Source organism: Oncorhynchus gorbuscha, linkage group LG19 (assembly GCF_021184085.1).
Source record: "Oncorhynchus gorbuscha isolate QuinsamMale2020 ecotype Even-year linkage group LG19, OgorEven_v1.0, whole genome shotgun sequence".
NCBI lineage: Eukaryota > Metazoa > Chordata > Actinopteri > Salmoniformes > Salmonidae > Oncorhynchus > Oncorhynchus gorbuscha.
This window is the reverse complement of record NC_060191.1, coordinates 12587655-12606197: the sequence shown is the minus strand read 5'-3', so window position 1 is coordinate 12606197 and position 18543 is coordinate 12587655. Positions and strand designations below refer to the sequence as shown.

Sequence of the window (18543 nt, the reverse complement as noted above, 5' to 3'; positions counted from 1 at the left end):
TCTCTCTCTCTCTCTCTCTCTTTCCCTCTCTCTCTTTCAATTCAATTTCAATTTAAGGGGCTTTCTCTCACTCTCTTTCTTTCTCTCTCTCCCTCCATCTCTTTTGTGTCTGTTCGTGTGTGTGTTGGTCTGTGTCTGAACGGTGGGCACATGTCTGTGTTGTACTCCAGATACAGATGACTTGTCAGCGTTTGTCACTGGGATCGTTCTCTACAGAAACCTGGGCAGCATCCTATCTCTACAGAGGTGAGAGGGTTTATTGACATCTCTACTTGCAATGCTTTCTCCAAAGATGCGTCAAAAGTAGTGTAATATAAAGGGAATGGGGTGCCATTTGGAACGCAGCCCAGCACAGAACACATCCCAGAAGCTCTTTTGATTGGTGGCTAATGGGCTTTGAATGCTACCACGTAGTTCCTTAGTCTCTTGTCTGTGAGAAGGATGTCTGAAGGAGCTAGAATGAATAACATTTCAGAGAACGGCTTCATGCTAAGCACATGTATTCAAACACCATGTGTATTTGTGGGCTACAGCTTTCTCTCGTCCAGTGAGGAGTGTTCTCTCCGTTATGTTAATGTTATGTGCGTGTGTAATGAGATGGAGGAACACAGGCTAGCGTGGCGGAATCACACTCAACCCTCCCACATACTTCATTCAATGCAAATTGATGTGTTTTGTAGCCCTTTCCTGCCGTCAAATGACCTAGTGGCCTCATGGGTGGAACGTTATTCATATCTTTCACAATTTCATAATTAATAAACGTTATTTCAAAAAAATAAACCTAAAATCCGGTGTTTCAATATCAAACGGTTTTGTTTTATTTCAGTCTTCTGTGATGTATATAAAGTGTAATATTGGGATGCAAATTCACAAGTTAATACATTTCAACTCTACGTATATCTGACATGGTACAGGTGTCATAACCATGTGTGTGAGGTTTCAAAATATAATTGTTTAAGACTACCAGAAAACAGCCTGTGTGAAAACACCCTGATTTAGCCACTGCAGTAAAAGGTTTTGTAACAGATTCCTCTTTCCATTCACCAAATTGCGGAGTTGGGAAGCTGGAATCATTTGTGAGTGGACGAACGTCCGCGTTTGAAGTGATTGTTTGACAATCAGTTGAAAACCTCACGACTGGTTGTTTTTATGCCACATTAAAAGGAAATACATGTTAGAAGTGATATGACACATCTTTACTGGGTCTAGGGCACAAGGCCCACAGAGATCATATACAAAATGAATAGGGATTCTATATGCCTATGTAATTCTATGATTACACCAAGGCTGTAAAATATTCATTGTGTGCGCGCTTGGGTGTCCCGTACCGGTAAGAAATGAATTCTACTTTCCCCCCAGGGCGCACATGTGGAAGCTCCTCTTCTATCTCGTCTTTATCAGGGCCTAGTTAGTTCTTTTTCTTTCCTTTTTTTATTTTTCAGATTTTATTTCCCCTTCAAGGAAATGTGATCAGTTTTAGAAAGAGGCTGACTGACACAAACGTTTACGTTGACTGATTGCGTCCTGAGAAGTGAGAGGGAAAAAGAGCGAGAGGGAGAAAGAGCGAGGGAGAGAGAGCGAGAGGGAGAGAGAGTGAGAGGGAGAAAGAGCGAGAGGGAGAGAGAGTGAGAGGGAGAAAGAGCGAGAGGGAGAGAGAGTGAGAGGGAGAGAGAGTGAGAGGGAGAAAGAGCGAGAGGGAGAGAGAGTGAGAGGGAGAGAGAGTGAGAGGGAGAAAGAGCGAGAGGGAGAGAGAGTGAGAGGGAGAAAGAGCGAGAGGGAGAGAGAGTGAGAGGGAGAAAGAGCGAGAGGGAGAGAGAGTGAGAGGGAGAAAGAGCGAGAGGGAGAGAGAGTGAGAGGGAGAGAGAGTGAGAGGGAGAAAGAGCGAGAGGGAGAGAGAGTGAGGGAGAAAGAGCGAGAGGGAGAGAGAGTGAGAGGGAGAAAGAGCGAGAGGGAGAGAGAGTGAGAGGGAGAAAGAGCGAGAGGGGAGAGAGAGTGAGAGGGAGAAAGAGCGAGAGGGAGAGAGAGTGAGAGGGAGAAAGAGCGAGAGGGAGAGAGAGTGAGAGGGAGAGAGAGTGAGAGGGAGAAAGAGCGAGAGGGAGAGAGAGCGAGAGGGAGAAAGAGCGAGAGGGAGAGAGAGTGAGAGGGAGAAAGAGCGAGAGGGAGAGAGAGTGAGAGGGAGAGAGAGTGAGAGGGAGAGAGAGTGAGAGGGAGAGAGAGTGAGAGGGAGAAAGAGCGAGAGGGAGAGAGAGAGAGAGGGAGAAAGAGCGAGAGGGAGAGAGAGTGAGAGGGAGAGAGAGTGAGAGGGAGAAAGAGTGAGAGGGATAGAGAGTGAGAGGGAGAAAGAGCGAGAGGGAGAGAGAGTGAGAGGGAGAGAGAGTGAGAGGGAGAAAGAGTGAGAGGGATAGAGAGTGAGAGGGAGAAAGAGCGAGAGGGAGAGAGAGAGAGAGTGAGAGGGAGAAAGAGCGAGAGGGAGAGAGAGTGAGAGGGAGAAAGAGCGAGAGGGAGAGAGAGCGAGAGGGAGAAAGAGCGAGAGGGAGAGAGAGTGAGAGGGAGAGAGTGAGAGGGAGAAAGAGCGAGAGGGAGAGAGAGTGAGAGGGAGAGAGAGTGAGAGGGAGAAAGAGCGAGAGGGAGAGAGAGTGAGATGGAGAAAGAGCGAGAGGGAGAGAGAGTGAGAGGGAGAAAGAGCGAGAGGGAGAGAGAGTGAGAGGGAGAAAGAGCGAGAGGGAGAGAGAGCGAGAGGGAGAGAGAGTGAGAGGGAGAAAGAGCGAGAGGGAGAGAGAGTGAGAGGGAGAAAGAGCGAGAGGGAGAGAGAGCGAGAGGGAGAAAGAGCGAGAGGGAGAGAGAGTGAGAGGGAGAAAGAGCGAGAGGGAGAGAGAGTGAGAGGGAGAGAGAGTGAGAGGGAGAAAGAGTGAGAGGGATAGAGAGTGAGAGGGAGAAAGAGCGAGAGGGAGAGAGAGTAAGAGGGATAGAGAGTGAGAGGGAGAAAGAGCGAGAGGGAGAGAGAGTGGAGAGGGATAGAGAGTGAGAGGGAGAAAGAGCGAGAGGGAGAGAGAGAGGAGAGGGAGAGAGAGTGAGAGGGAGAAAGAGCGAGAGGGGAGAGAGAGTGAGAGGGAGAAAGAGCGAGAGGGAGAGAGAGTGAGAGGGAGAAAGAGCGAGAGGGAGAGAGAGTGAGAGGGAGAGGGAGTGAGAGGGAGAAAGAGCGAGAGGGAGAGAGAGTGAGAGGGAGAAAGAGCGAGAGGGAGAGAGAGTGAGAGGGAGAAAGAGCGAGAGGGAGAGAGAGTGAGAGGGAGAGAGAGTGAGAGGGAGAAAGAGTGAGAGGGATAGAGAGTGAGAGGGAGAAAGAGCGAGAGGGAGGGAGAGAGAGTGAGAGGGAGAGAGAGTGAGAGGGAGAAAGAGTGAGAGGGATAGAGAGTGAGAGGGAGAAAGAGCGAGAGGGAGAGAGAGAGTGAGAGGGAGAAAGAGCGAGAGGGAGAGAGAGTGAGAGGGAGAAAGAGCGAGAGGGAGAGAGAGTGAGAGGGAGAAAGAGCGAGAGGGAGAGAGAGCGAGAGGGAGAGAGAGTGAGAGGGAGAAAGAGCGAGAGGGAGAGAGAGTGAGAGGGAGAAAGAGCGAGAGGGAGAGAGAGTGAGAGGGAGAAAGAGCGAGAGGGAGAGAGAGTGAGAGGGAGAAAGAGCGAGAGGGAGAGAGAGTGAGAGGAGAGGGAGAGAGAGTGAGAGGGAGAAAGAGTGAGAGGGATAGAGAGTGAGAGGGAGAAAGAGCGAGAGGGAGAGAGAGTGAGAGGGATAGAGAGTGAGAGGGAGAAAGAGCGAGAGGGAGAGAGAGTGAGAGGGATAGAGTGAGAGGGAGAAAGAGCGAGAGGGAGAGAGAGTGAGAGGGAGAGAGAGTGAGAGGGAGAGAGAGTGAGAGGGAGAAAGAGCGAGAGGGAGAGAGGGAGCGAGAGGGAGAGAGAGCGAGAGGGAGAGAGAGTGAGAGTGAGAGAGAGTGAGAGGGATAGAGAGTGAGAGGGATAGAGAGTGAGAGGGAGAAAGAGCGAGAGGGAGAGAGAGTGAGAGGGATAGAGAGTGAGAGGGAGAAAGAGCGAGAGGGAGAGAGAGTGAGAGGGATAGAGAGTGAGAGGGAGAAAGAGCGAGAGGGAGAGAGAGTGAGAGTGAGAGAGAGTGAGAGGGATAGAGAGTGAGAGGGACAAGGAGCGAGAGGGAGAGAGAGTGAGAGGGATAGAGAGTGAGAGGGATAGAGAGTGAGAGGGAGAAAGAGCGAGAGGGAGAGAGAGTGAGAGGGATAGAGAGTGAGAGGGAGAAAGAGCGAGAGGGAGAGAGAGTGAGAGGGATAGAGAGTGAGAGGGAGAGAGAGCGAGAGGGAGAGAGAGTGAGAGGGATAGAGAGTGAGAGGGAGAAAGACCGAGAGGGAGAGAGAGTGAGAGGGAGAGAGAGTGAGAGGGAGAAAGAGCGAGAGGGAGAAAGAGCGAGAGAGAGAAAGAGCGAGAGGGAGAAAGAGGGGAGCGGGAGAAAGAGCGAGAGGGAGAAAGAGGGGAGCGGGAGAAAGAGCGAGAGGGAGAAAGAGGGGAGCGGGAGAAAGAGCGAGAGGGAGAGAGAGCGAGAGGGAGAAAGAGGGGAGCGGGAGAAAGAGCGAGAGGGAGAAAGAGGGGAGCGGGAGAAAGAGCGAGAGGGAGAAAGAGGGGAGCGGGAGAAAGAGCGAGAGGGAGAGCGAGTGGGTGCTGTGAAACACTGTCTATTTCAAACGGGACACGGGTTAAGTGCTGGGACATACAAGGGTGTCTTGAGGGACATGTGTGCTGTGTTAGGGAGAGATGGGAACATGTTTTGTAGGGATGGGGCAGTATTACTGCTGTGTTAGGGAGAGATGGGAACATGTGTTGTAGGGATGGGACAATATTACTGCAGGGAGGTTTGAGTTGGTTGAAGGGAACAGCGATTGACAACGATGACAATGATGTGTGGTTCTCAGGTGATATGTCGCCTGACCATGTGTGTTGTCCTATGCTGGTGACACCACTCTGTCCCTCCCTCCCTCCAGAAACAGCACCGTGCTCAACTCCAAGGTGGTGTCTGTGACCATCAAGCCCACCCCAGGATCCCTCTCTACCCCGGTGGAGGTCCAGTTCTCACACCTTTACAACGTGAGTGACCTTTCACATCTGACCCTCTGACCTGAGCAGTGACCTCAGTAGTAATTGACCTCTGTAGTGTAACAGAGTAGGAAGGGCCTTGACAAATCATGTGGCTTATCGCATAAAAACACACGCTACTGATATTTGAGAGCATTTCAAAAGTCTTACCATGCCTTTATCACTGAAAATCACTTTTAGCACTTAGAAAAGCACTAGACAAATCAATTTCATCATCCCCTCAAATGGAGGTTTATGAGAACATCTGTAATCAGAGCATATGTCCATGGAGGTATATGGAGGTATATGAGAACATCTATAATCAGAGCATATGTCCATGGAGGTATATGGAGGTATATGGAGGTATATGAGAACATCTGTAATCAGAGCATATGTCCATGGAGGTATATGGAGGTATATGGAGGTATATGAGAACATCTGTAATCAGAGTGTATGTCCATGGAGGTATATGGAGGTATATGGAGGTATATGAGAACATCTGTAATCAGAGCATATGTCCATGGAGGTATATGGAGGTTTATGAGAACATCTGTAATCAGAGCATATGTCCATGGAGGTATATGGAGGTTTATGAGAACATCTGTAATCAGAGCATATGTCCATGGAGGTATATGGAGGTATATGGAGGTATATGAGAACATCTGTAATCAGAGCATATGTCCATGGAGGTATATGGAGGTTTATGAGAACATCTGTAATCAGAGCATATGTCCATGGAGGTATATGGAGGTATATGGAGGTTTATGAGAACATCTGTAATCAGAGCATATGTCCATGGAGGTATATGGAGGTTTATGAGAACATCTGTAATCAGAGCGTATGTCCATGGAGGTATATGGAGGTTTATGAGAACATCTGTAGTCAGAGCATATGTCCATGGAGGTATATGGAGGTTTATGAGAACATCTGTAATCAGAGCATATGTCCATGGAGGTATATGGAGGTATATGGAGGTATATGAGAACATCTGTAATCAGAGCGTATGTCCATGGAGGTATATGGAGGTATATGAGAACATCTGTAATCAGAGCGTATGTCCATGGAGGTATATGGAGGTTTATGAGAACATCTGTAATCAGAGCATATTTCCATGGAGGTATATGGAGGTATATGAGAACATCTGTAATCAGAGCATATGTCCATGGAGGTATATGGAGGTATATGAGAACATCTGTAATCAGAGCATATGTCCATGGAGGTATATGGAGGTATATGAGAACATCTGTAATCAGAGCATATGTCCATGGAGGTATATGCAGGTATATGAGAACATCTGTAATCAGAGCATATGTCCATGGAGGTATATGGAGGTTTATGAGAACATCTGTAATCAGAGCATATGTCCATGGAGGTATATGGAGGTATATGGAGGTATATGAGAACATCTGTAATCAGAGCATATGTCCATGGAGGTATATGGAGGTATATGGAGGTATATGAGAACATCTGTAATCAGAGCATATGTCCATGGAGGTATATGGAGGTATATGAGAACATCTGTAATCAGAGCATATGTCCATGGAGGTATATGGAGGTATATGAGAACATCTGTAATCAGAGCATATGTCCATGGAGGTATATGGAGGTATATGAGAACATCTGTAATCAGAGCATATGTCCATGGAGGTATATGGAGGTATATGAGAACATCTGTAATCAGAGCATATGTCCATGGAGGTATATGGAGGTATATGGAGGTATATGAGAACATCTGTAATCAGAGCATATGTCCATGGAGGTATATGGAGGTATATGGAGGTATATGAGAACATCTGTAATCAGAGCATATGTCCATGGAGGTATATGGAGGTATATGAGAACATCTGTAATCAGAGCATATGTCCATGGAGGTATATGGAGGTATATGAGAACATCTGTAATCAGAGCGTATGTCCATGGCCACAGGAAGATGATTTGTAGTGTGGATGCACTCTTAAAAAAAAAAAAAATTTAATTGATATTTTTCAGGGTGTGTTGCAACCCCCTCAGCACCCCTACTAACCGCGTCTATGCATATGTCAACCATGTGACCGTTTCTCTCTCTGTCTGATCAGGGCACCACAAACCAGACCTGCATCTCCTGGGACGAGAGTGACAGGTAAGGCCTTTGTTCATTTCCTTTGGTGATTCACTCATGTGCCTTCTGGGCTGACCCTAGACGCTGCCAGACTGCAGTGTGGAGCCTGGGGGTGGAACTGCCTGAATCAACTGAATAATAGGACCTCTATGATCCTACCTGGCTCTGAAAACAGAAATAGAATTACTAGAATGGACATCCTCATTCAAGTCAATTTACCATGATGGGTGGACTCGCGGCCAGGATGTAAGGTAAGAAGTGTACCCATAACCAGGAACTAAAGTCATTATATTTCTATGGTGGACCCTTCCTGGCTCTGAAACACCTGCTGGTGTGGACCATCACAGTGAGGGATAGAACTTTGGGAGATGGCCTCACATCACCTCATCTCCCACTGTGACTGTGTGTTCCGTGGCTGTTCCCCCTCCACTGTTTCTCATCTTGACGAAGTGCCCATGACACACACTGACCCTGTAGAAAGGTGCTGAGTTTGTCAGACGGTTCCGGAGCTCCTCTCTGTGGGTGACGGGAGATGGGACGGGGCTGACACTAACCCCCACGCTGCTAACACCGCGCCGACAGTGATGCAGGATGTAGAAAATTAAAAGTGTCGCTCACAGCTTTCTCTCCTGGGCAGCCGCGCGCACACGAACCAAGAGGGATGACTGGAGAGTGCTTTGGGATCTACTGAGACAGACAAAGATAGAGGGGAGAGGGAGAGATGGAGAGAGAGAGAGAGAGAGAGAGAGAGAGAGAGAGAGAGAGAGAGAGAGAGAGAGAGAGAGAGACAGAGACAGAGACAGAGACAGAGACAGATCGAGAGAGACAGAGGCAGAGACAGATCGAGAGAGAGAGAGAGAGAGAGAGAGAGAGAGAGAGAGAGAGAGAGAGAGAGAGAGAGAGAGAGAGAGAGAGAGAGAGAGAGAGAGAAAGAGAAAGAGAAGAGAGAGAGAGAGAGAGAGAGAGAGAGAGAGAGAGAGAGAGAGACAGACAGACAGACAGACAGACAGACAGACAGACAGAGAGACAGACAGACAGACAGACAGACAGACAGACAGACAGACAGACAGACAGACAGACAGACAGACAGACAGACAGACAGACAGACAGACAGACAGACAGACAGACAGAGACAGACAGACAGACAGACAGAGAGACAGAGAGACAGAGAGACAGAGAGACAGAGAGACAGAGAGACAGATCGAGAGAGACAGAGACAGATCGAGAGAGACAGAGACAGATCGAGAGAGAGAGAGACAGATCGAGAGAGAGAGAGGGGGGGAATGCATTACACAGTTCAATTGCACAGCTAATGTGGGTCTGTTTTGCACACTCTTCATATGCTTCATACACTTAAGTACCCTTTTTGTTTTAAAACCCAAAACAGAGACAGAGAGAGAACAAGAGAGAGAGAGAGAACAAGAGACAGAGCGACAGAGAGAGAGCGAGAGAGAGAGAGCGAGAGAGAGAAAGCACAATGTGCCCATAGGCCTTATTGCAATGCAGGTTGGACATTTGCATTTAGATAAGTGCCTACACTTGTGTTACTGAAACGAGGCATAGAACAGAGCGATATTTTGCCTCAAGAAAAAGTTGAACCAGGTAAATATAGACCGAGAGAGAGAAAGAACAACCGAACAATGAGGGAAGAGGAGAGAGACAGGGTTGAGAGAAAGCAAGAGGGATGAGAGAGGATATAGGAAGATGGATAGAGAGGCAGAGCGAGAGAGAGGCAGAACAAAACAAAATCTAATCTAGCTTCACCCACCATGTTGGGGAGTGTGGGGAGAGAAGGGGGAGGCGAGGGAGGGGGTGGGGAGTGACATGTTCTAAGCAAAATGTAAATCCATCTTGGACAGCAGCTATGATTAATGAGTTAATTTTGGGGGGAGAAATTGAAATGTGAGGTGTCCTTGTCATGGTGGTGTCTTGTTGATAAGGGCTGTGAGAGAGAGAGGCAAGCGGGTGTGAGACAGGTGGTCTTCTCTCCTAGGGCTCACACTTCGGTCTGGGGCGGGGGACCAATAAACAACAGCAGTGTTGCTGGCCTGCAGGTTGGCATTTATTGTAATGAATCTTGCCCTGGAGGCAGCTTTGCAGAGAGGTCACAAAGTTATAAAATCTGATTTCCAACCTAACCCTAAACTTAACTTTGACCTTAACCACAGTGCTAACCCTAATTCCTACACCCTAACCTTATATTAAGATCTAGTGGAAATCGCTCAGTTCTGCTCCAGGGCAAGATTCATAATAATAAACGTCAACCGGCTCCTGACCTGGCCCAGTTACCCTCCCTACCTTATTTCTCCTCGCACACCTCCAGTTCTTTAGAAACCCACAATGTGATTTGTTCCCTTTACAGTTAGTTCCTTGAATTTAGCTTCCCCTGTTCTTTAATCTGTCTGTTGGTTTTAGTTAATGCATCATTTATTATGATTTCCATCGCTGGGTGTTGTAGCACCAGATTAAACCATTTCTGAAATAATGTCAAATATTCGTCTGGGCTTGATTGAGCTTGTCTTGCTGGTTAATGGAACCAATAGAAACGTTGGAAAAGTTGCCAACCCTGCCCATCTGGCTCTGTAGGTAGACTAGAGCAAACGCTAATATTATTTGAACCCAGGGATGTCTGGGATGTTGTGGCTGTCAGGCAGGCCCTGCTGTCCCATTCATTCACGTGGTCCTGGCCTGTTGTTGGCAGGGACCGTTCACACATGCAGTGCTGCTGGACCGCCACCCAAATTATCCCATTAGACCGCAGTGAGGCCTGTGTGTGCGTGCGTGCGTGCGTGCGTGCGTGCGTGCGTGCGTGCGTGCGTGTGTGTGTGTGTGTGTGTGTGTGTGTGTGTGTGTGTGTGTGTGTGTGTGTGTGTGTGTGTGTGTGTGTGTGTGTGTGTGTGTGCGTGCGTGCGTGTGTGTGTGTGTGTGTGTGTGTGTGTGTGTGTGTGTGTGTGTGTGTGTGTGTGTGTGTGTGTGTGTGTGTGTGTGTGTGTGTGTGTGTGTGTGTGTGTGTGTTGCTGTGGCTTGCTGTGTGGTTGGGAGAGAGGCCTAATCGTGTCATCCACAGAGACTCTGCGCTGAGTTATAATATTGGATTTCTGTTAGGGTGATGTGCTAATGTTAGCACTGAGCCTACTCCTGGGGCTACAAGACTGTACTACTCTCTCTCTCTCTCTCTCTCTCTCTCTCTCTCTCTCTCTCTCTCTCTCTCTCTCTCTCTCTCTCTCTCTCTCACTCTTGCTCTCTCTCTCTGCTCGTCATGGTTTTCACCCCTCAGCACTCTCCAACCAGATGCACCATGGATAACCCTATCAAGGGCTGCTGTGAGGTGGCCCTGTTAGAGGCCATGGTGTGTTGTGATGAGATGTCCTTGGCCCTGAGGTACAGACCTGGGTTCAGATAGTATTGGGTTTCTTTCAAATACTTCATTTGCTCTTGATTGAGCCTGCCTAGCTCAATGGAACCACTAGAAGAATCAACACAATGCAAACCCTGCCCCACGGGCTCTCCAGACTGAAGCAATGAAATGCTTCAAAGTATTGGAAAGAACACAACTACAATTTGAACCCAGGTCTGCTAAAGCACAGTCCCAGGCTGTCACTGGTTTGTTGATTTGTTGGTTGGTTAAAACCCTGGGGGCTGCTGTGTGTTCCTGGTGCCACTAGCCCCAGAGACCTGTAGGGGACCATGTTCCCCCAGTCTTGATGAGTCCCTTTGGGGACCACTCTGTTTGGGAAGAGGATGTAAGGGCTCACTTGAGATAGATGGAGTGTGACATCACCAATGTGCCAACCAGCATCACTGTGCCATGGGAGAGAGAAACACACAACTCCCATGAAGACATGAGGAAACAATAACCATCGGGTCATTCTCTGTGCACCTGCAGTCAGACCAAAATGAAGAGAGGAGTAAAACTGAGCCATGCACAAAACAAGAAAAGTCTTCTTTATTATTTAAACCAACTGGTTTTGGCGTGTTGTCTTTGTCAGGGTTTTAGAACAGCTGTGTGGTAACGTAGCCACTTGTGGAAGGTCTGATGTTGTAAACAACAATTAAAAAGTTGTGCTCTGGTATTTCAGCACCATGCATAGTGGGAAAATATGGTTTCTGATATTTTGAGTTCAGAACCACATGGCAGTGGACAGCGTACAGACAATGCAATGTCACTGGCCACCGAGAATACCCCATTCAATGAGGGAAGAGGCCTGCAAGCAAGATGTCTAGAGGGGAAGGCTCCCCATGAACTCCACGCTAAGCTGTTAGGCAATGTTGTTTTTGAATGTTAAAACTTTAGAATTGTTAGTAATGTTTCCTAGTAAAAGTGGGTAAAAGTTTAGTCAATCCAATAAACAGTGAATGACAAAGTGGTGTGGATTTAGCCTGGTCCATTTAGGGTAATTAAGACTTAGAAAAATATGGTATCTGTCAAAGTTCAGAGAAAATTCCGAATTGACGTTTTGATTAATATGCTCAACTGAAGAATGTTGAACAATATAACAGAACAATGAACTACATGTGTCTTTAAAGTGCTTTCTTATTGGGTTAGAATGTCATTTATTGTTGATGTATGGTCCAGTACGCTACAACAAAGGCCTAGACCAGGCCATCAAAAACCTATTTACCTGTAAATGGAAGTTAGGATGGCATTACAGCCTCATGAAGTACTGTAAAATGGGTTCACACAATAAAACGTGTTTTCCAACTGATTCATTGTATATTAGGTACACAAATATGATCTCTTTAGCTTTTAAATCGTTCCACCAATAACGCAATCTAAATCTAGGGATAAATAATGAGATTCAATAATAACTTAGATTTGCATTATTATTATAATTTTTTAAATTATCATTATTGTTGTTGTTGTTATTACCCCCATTGCTATTGTTTGTTTTTGGGTCATTTGTGAATTCCACCTCTATATTGCAATAACCTGGCCAAGCAGAAACCTGAGCAGCACGGCGTCTGGCTCACAGATAACCTTTCATCACCATTTTCACTGCGTTTTCTGCGCTCTTGCTCGATAACCGCGAAGATGCAAAAGGGGATTTGGAATTAAATAGCTGGTGTCTGTAACGTGGTGGGGGATTTGACTAGCTTTCCCCCGTTTTTATTCACCGCAGCGCTCTCTCTCTTTTCCCGCAGCTCTTCGCTGCTCGGATCGTGGTCTGCCAGGGGCTGCAGAGCCGTGCCTGTCGACTCATTGAGAACCAAATGCGTGTGTAACAGACTCTCAACCTTCGCCATTTTAGCACGGCTAAATCCTGACATGGTAAGTTCGACAACTTCCTTCATTCTTTTATGTTAGTGTATCCGAATCGAGGTGCTTGTGTATGTATCTCACGGGTTTAGTGGAAAAGGGCGTCGTTGCCATTCGGTATCAACAGAGCCCTCGCGCGCGCCCGCCCTCTCTCTCTCTCTCTCCTCTCCTGCTTGAGACATGCAGATGCCATTCAGCGAGGGCTCTGTGTATTCTCAAATAAAGAATTTGGGCATCTTTCAAGTCGTCCCACCGAGCAGAAAGGGGAGATTTGTGTCGAGATGACACATTTTAGTCGAGAGGTACATTCAGTGTATATATTCCAAATGCAAAATGACCGTGTTGACTATTGATTTGCATACATTCCATTCCGAATGAGAAATTGTAAGGCTATGTGAATACTTATTTTAGGGTTTTAGATATTCAGCTATTATTATAATCATGTTAAGAGTCCTCGCATGTTTCACGTGAACACTGTCCAATGTAACATAGTAACATATTATTCCAGCATTTTGACAAATGAAATAATATTTCCCTGCACATGTCTCCATTGGAATGCTGCTGTGCTCATATGGGCGAGGGGACAGACGTAAAGTTATTCTGTCACATTTACATAAAATGAAATTACAGAACAAATCACGGATAATCAGTATTTGATTCCAACTGGGGAAAAATAGGTGTGTTAATAGGACAATATCTTCGTAAATCCAGTGATGGCTCAAACCAAATCAATCTAAATCAAATGTGGCCCAGATGAAAAGGCCAGTACTGTCTTTGTGAGGAAGTGTTCATTCAGAGTGATTAGTTATTATTAGACTGGAAACTGCCTCTGAAGCAGTTGTTCACTAGTTGCCCTGGTAACAGTATGGAGGGTACCAAGGGCTCTTAAAGCTATAGAAGACCCTGTACTAATTCACCACCACAGCCTCTGCGCTGTGTGGCCTAGATAGAGGGAAGGGAAGAACGGATGGATGGATGAAGGGAGGGATGGAATACCATTACGTTACCCCAAATATTCAGACAGATGAGACATTTACCCGTTTTAGATATGCATGTGGTTTTATATGGCTGTTCCCAAATACTACATCAAAAGGAGGGGATGGGGATGAGAAAATGTGCACCTGCAAGCAACGGACAGGCTTGATTTGATGGGTCTTAGGAAAGCAAATAAACACGCCAGTCATTTGCCCTGAGAATCTGCAGCTGTGCGTTTGATGTTCTGTATCTCTCTCTTCTTCATCTCTGTCTCTCTCTTCTCCATCTCTATCTCTCTCTTCTCCCTCTCTATCTCTCTCTTCTCCATCTCTATCTCTCTCTTCTCCCTCTCTATCTCTCTCTTCTCCATCTCTATCTCTCTCTTCTCCATCTCTGTCTCTCTCTTCTCCATCTCTGTCTCTCTCTTCTCCATCTCTGTCTCTCTCTTCTCCATCTCTGTCTCTCTTCTCCATCTCGGTCTCTCTTCTCCATCTCTGTCTCTCTCTTCTCCATCTCTATCTCTCTCTTCTCCATCTCTATCTCTCTCTTCTCCATCTCTGTCTCTCTCTTCCCCATCTCTATCTCTCTCTTCTCCCTCTCTATCTCTCTCTTCTCCATCTCTATCTCTCTCTTCCCCATCTCTATCTCTCTCTTCTCTCTCTCTATCTCTCTCTTCTCCATCTCTGTCTCTCTCTTCTCCATCTCTGTCTCTCTTCTCCATCTCTGTCTCTCTCTTCTCCATCTCTGTCTCTCTCTTCTCCATCTCTGTCTCTCTCTTCTCCATCTCTGTCTCTCTCTTCTCCCTCTGTCTCTCTCTTCCCCATCTTTGTCTCTCTCTTCTCCCTCTCTATCTCTCTCTTCTCCATCTATCTCTCTCTTCTCCATCTCTGTCTCTCTCTTCTCCATCTCTATCTCTCTCTTCTCCATCTCTGTCTCTCTCTTCTCCATCTCTATCTCTCTCTTCTCCATCTCTGTCTCTCTCTTCTCCATCTCTATCTCTCTCTTCTCCATCTCTGTCTCTCTGTCTCTTCTCCATCTCTGTCTCTCTCTTCTCCATCTCTGTCTCTCTCTTCTCCATCTCCGTCTCTCTCTTCTTCATATCTGTCTCTCTCTTCTTCATCTCTATCTCTCTCTTCTTCTTCTCTATCTCTCTCTTCTCCATCTCTGTCTCTCTCTTCTCCATCTCTGTCTCTCTCTTCTCCATCTCTGTCTCTCTCTTCTCCATCTCTGTCTCTCTCTTCTTCATCTCTGTCTCTCTCTTCTTCATCTCTGTCTCTCTCTTCTCCATCTCTGTCTCTCTCTTCTCCATCTCTGTCTCTCTCTTCTTCATCTCTGTCTCTCTCTTCTTCTTCTCTGTCTCTCTCTTCTTCATCTCTGTCTCTCTCTTCTTCTTCTCTGTCTCTCTCTTCTTCATCTCTGTCTCTCTCTTCTTCTTCTCTATCTCTCTCTTCTCCATCTCTGTCTCTCTCTTCTCCATCTCTATCTCTCTCTTCTCCATCTCTGTCTCTCTTCTCCCTCTCTATCTCTCTCTTCTCCATCTCTATCTCTCTCTTCTCCATCTCGGTCTCTCTCTTCTCCATCTCTGTCACTCTCTTCTCCATCTCTGTCTCTCTCTTCTCCATCTCTGTCTCTCTCTTCTCCATCTCTGTCTCTCTCTTCTCCATCTCTGTCTCTCTCTTCTCCATCTCTGTCTCTCTCTTCTCCATCTCTGTCTCTCTCTTCTCCATCTCTATCTCTCTCTTCTCCATCTCTGTCTCTCTCTTCTCCATCTCTGTCTCTCTCTTCTCCATCTCTGTCTCTCTCTTCTCCATCTCTGTCTCTCTCTTCTCCATCTCTGTCTCTCTCTTCTCCATCTCTGTCTCTCTCTTCTTCATCTCTGTCTCTCCCTTCTTCATCTCTGTCTCTCTCTTCTTCATATCTGTCTCTCTCTTCTTCATCTCTATCTCTCTCTTCTTCTTCTCTATCTCTCTCTTCTCCATCTCTGTCTCTCTCTTCTCCATCTCTGTCTCTCTCTTCTTCTTCTCTATCTCTCTCTTCTCCATCTCTGTCTCTCTCTTCTCCATCTCTGTCTCTCTCTTCTTCATCTCTGTCTCTCTCTCTTCTCCATCTCTGTCTCTCTCTTCTTCATCTCTGTCTCTCTTCTCCATCTCTGTCTCTCTCTTCTTCTTCTCTATCTCTCTCTTCTCCATCTCTGTCCCTCTCTTCTCCATCTCTGTCTCTCTCTTCTTCATCTCTGTCTCTCTCTTCTCCATATCTGTCTCTCTCTTCTCCATCTCTGTCTCTCTCTTCTTCATATCTGTCTCTCTCTTCTCCATCTCTGTCTCTCTCTTCTCCATCTCTGTCTCTCTCTTCTTCATCTCTGTCTCTCTCTTCTCCATCTCTGTCTCTCTTCTCCATCTCGGTCTCTCTTCTCCATCTCTGTCTCTCTCTTCTCCATCTCTATCTCTCTCTTCTCCATCTCTATCTCTCTCTTCTTCATATCTGTCTCTCTCTTCTTCATCTCTATCTCTCTCTTCTTCATTTCTGTCTCTCTCTTCTTCTTCTCTATCTCTCTCTTCTCCATTTCTGTCTCTCTCTTCTTCATCTCTGTCTCTCTCTTCTCCATCTCTGTCTCTCTCTCTTCTCCATCTCTGTCTCTCTCTTCTCCATCTCTGTCTCCCTCTCTTCTCCATCTCTGTCTCTCTCTTCTTCATCTCTGTCTCTCTCTCTTCTCCATCTCTGTCTCTCTCTTCTTCATCTCTGTCTCTCTCTCTTCTCCATCTCTGTCTCTCTCTTCTTCATCTCTGTCTCTCTCTCTTCTCCATCTCTGTCTCTCTCTTCTCCATCTCTGTCTCTCTCTTCTCCCTCTGTCTCTCTCTTCCCCATCTCTGTCTCTCTCTTCTCCCTCTCTATCTCTCTCTTCTCCATCTCTATCTCTCTCTTCTCCATCTCTGTCTCTCTCTTCTCCATCTCTGTCTCTCTCCTCCATCTCTGTCTCTCTCTTCTCCATCTCTGTCTCTCTCTTCTCCATCTCTGTCTCTCTCCTCCATCTCTGTCTCTCTCTTCTCCATCTCTGTCTCTCTCTTCTTCATCTCTATCTCTCTCTTCTCCATCTCTGTCTCTCTCTTCTTCATCTCTATCTCTCTCTTCTCCATCTCTGTCTCTCTCTCTTCTCCCTATCTGTCTCTCTCTTCTCCCTCTCTGTCTCTCTCTTCTTCATCTCTATCTCTCTTCTTCATCTCTATCTCTCTCTTCTCCATCTCTGTCTCTCTCTCTTCTCCCTATCTGTCTCTCTCTTCTCCATCTCTGTCTCTCTCTTCTCCATCTCTGTCTCTCTCTTCTCCCTCTCTGTCTCTCTCTTCTCCATCTCTGTCTCTCTCTTCTTCATCTCTATCTCTCTTCTTCATCTCTATCTCTCTTCTTCATATCTGTCTCTCTCTTCTCCCTCTCTATCTCTCTCTTCTCCATCTCTATCTCTCTCTTCTCCCTCTCTCACACTCCCTCCGTCTTCCCCTCGTCCATCCTACAGCTAAGATTATTCAGCCAGGGGGGATGATCTTGGAAGTGTGTGTTTTGTGTGTGTGTGTGTTTGTGCACCCCTGCAAGATGTTTACAGATCATCACTTGCTATACACCCACAGAAGCAGTTGCTATCCTTATTGCACACAGCTGCACATATGCATATAGTTACACACACACACACACACACACACACACACACACACACACACACACACACACACACACACACACACACACACACACACACACACACACACACACACACACACACACACACACACACACACACACACACACACACACACACACACTGTTTATTTGGCGTGTGCCTGTGCAATGGGCAGCAGTAGTAGTAGCATCATGTGTTAATAGCACTTCGCAAGTGATTTCTGCCTCTCCCCCCCATTCTTCCTTCCATCTCTCTACCTCTATTCATCCCTCTCTCTACCTCTATTCATCCCTTTCTCTACCTCTATTCATCCCCCTCTCTACCTGGGCACTCGACAGGCTATTTCACAGCAGTGTCGCATTCTGGGGGGTTTTAGATGCCCTAAGAGAAGCATATTGTGGCAATTATATTCACCTGGTTCTGTGCCAGGAGAGAAGGGCACTCCTTTTCCTCCCTTCTCCCTCTCACCCCCCCCCCCCCTCTCTTTCTTCTTCTTCCTTCCTCCCTCCTGCCATGCTAGTTGGTTTGTGAGACAGCCATGGTTACAGAACAGGCTAATTATTCCTGCAGCAACACTTGCCACATTCTGAATGGCGCAGCCCCTCTCCTCTCCTCTGTCTGCAGCTAGCCTCATACAGCCCCAGAATGACAAACACCCAGTCTCCCACTGTCTCTCTTCTACCCCTTTATCCCATCTTCCTCTCCCTCCTGCTTAGTCATTTTCCCACATCCTTCTCTTCTTCTCTCTCTCTCTCTCTCTCTCTCTCTCTTTCTCTCTCTCTCTCTCTCTCTCTCTCTCTCTCTCTCTCTCTCTCTCTCTCTCTCTCTCTCTCTCTCTCTCTCTCTCTCTCTCTCTCTCTCTCTCTCTCCACATAGTAGGTCCCTGTCCCGCCCCTTTATCATTCCCTCTCTTCATCCCTCCTCTCCTGTCTTCTGTAATGTTACCATGTTCAGTCAATCCTACTCAGCTGCAGGCTGTAGAAGGAAAGAGAGAGAGAAAATGCACTGCAGTCCCAAACCTGTGTGTGTGTGTGTGTGTGTGTGTGTGTGTGTGTGTGTGTGTGTGTGTGTGTGTGTGTGTGTGTGTGTGTGTGTGTGTGTGTGTGTGTGTGTGTGTGTGTGTGTGTGTGTGTGTGTGTGTGTGTGTGTGTGTGTGTGTGTGTGTGTGTGTGTGTGTGTGTGTGTGTGTGTGTGTGTGTGTGTGTGTGAGAGAAAGACAGACAACTCTTTCTTAGAATGTGTCATGGGTCTGTGAGTACGCAGTTCACACACCTACAGACCTGCCTTTGACCATGTAACCCATAGTAGACCTCTAGATAGTAAGACATAGATCAACTAACTCAGAACTAACGCAGAACCACAGAACAGCTTTGTGTTTCCCATTATATCAGAGAGACTGTTCCTCATGCTGTAGCTTCACC

The 18543-nt window shown here is 46.8% G+C and overlaps 1 protein-coding gene across 4 annotated transcripts in view; it reads left to right on the top strand.

Annotated features, from left to right (window-relative positions):
- Positions 1 to 18543, top strand: part of LOC124005325 (adhesion G protein-coupled receptor B1-like) — a 97408-nt gene that overhangs the window by 52668 nt on the left and 26197 nt on the right. For all 4 annotated transcript variants that reach the window (XM_046314465.1, XM_046314462.1, XM_046314464.1 and 1 more), the window contains 4 exons: positions 171 to 246; positions 5032 to 5134; positions 7198 to 7241; positions 12363 to 12489. In XM_046314465.1, coding sequence (XP_046170421.1) covers positions 171 to 246; positions 5032 to 5134; positions 7198 to 7241; positions 12363 to 12489 — 350 coding nt within the window. The remainder of the gene's footprint in view (positions 1 to 170; positions 247 to 5031; positions 5135 to 7197; positions 7242 to 12362; positions 12490 to 18543) is intronic.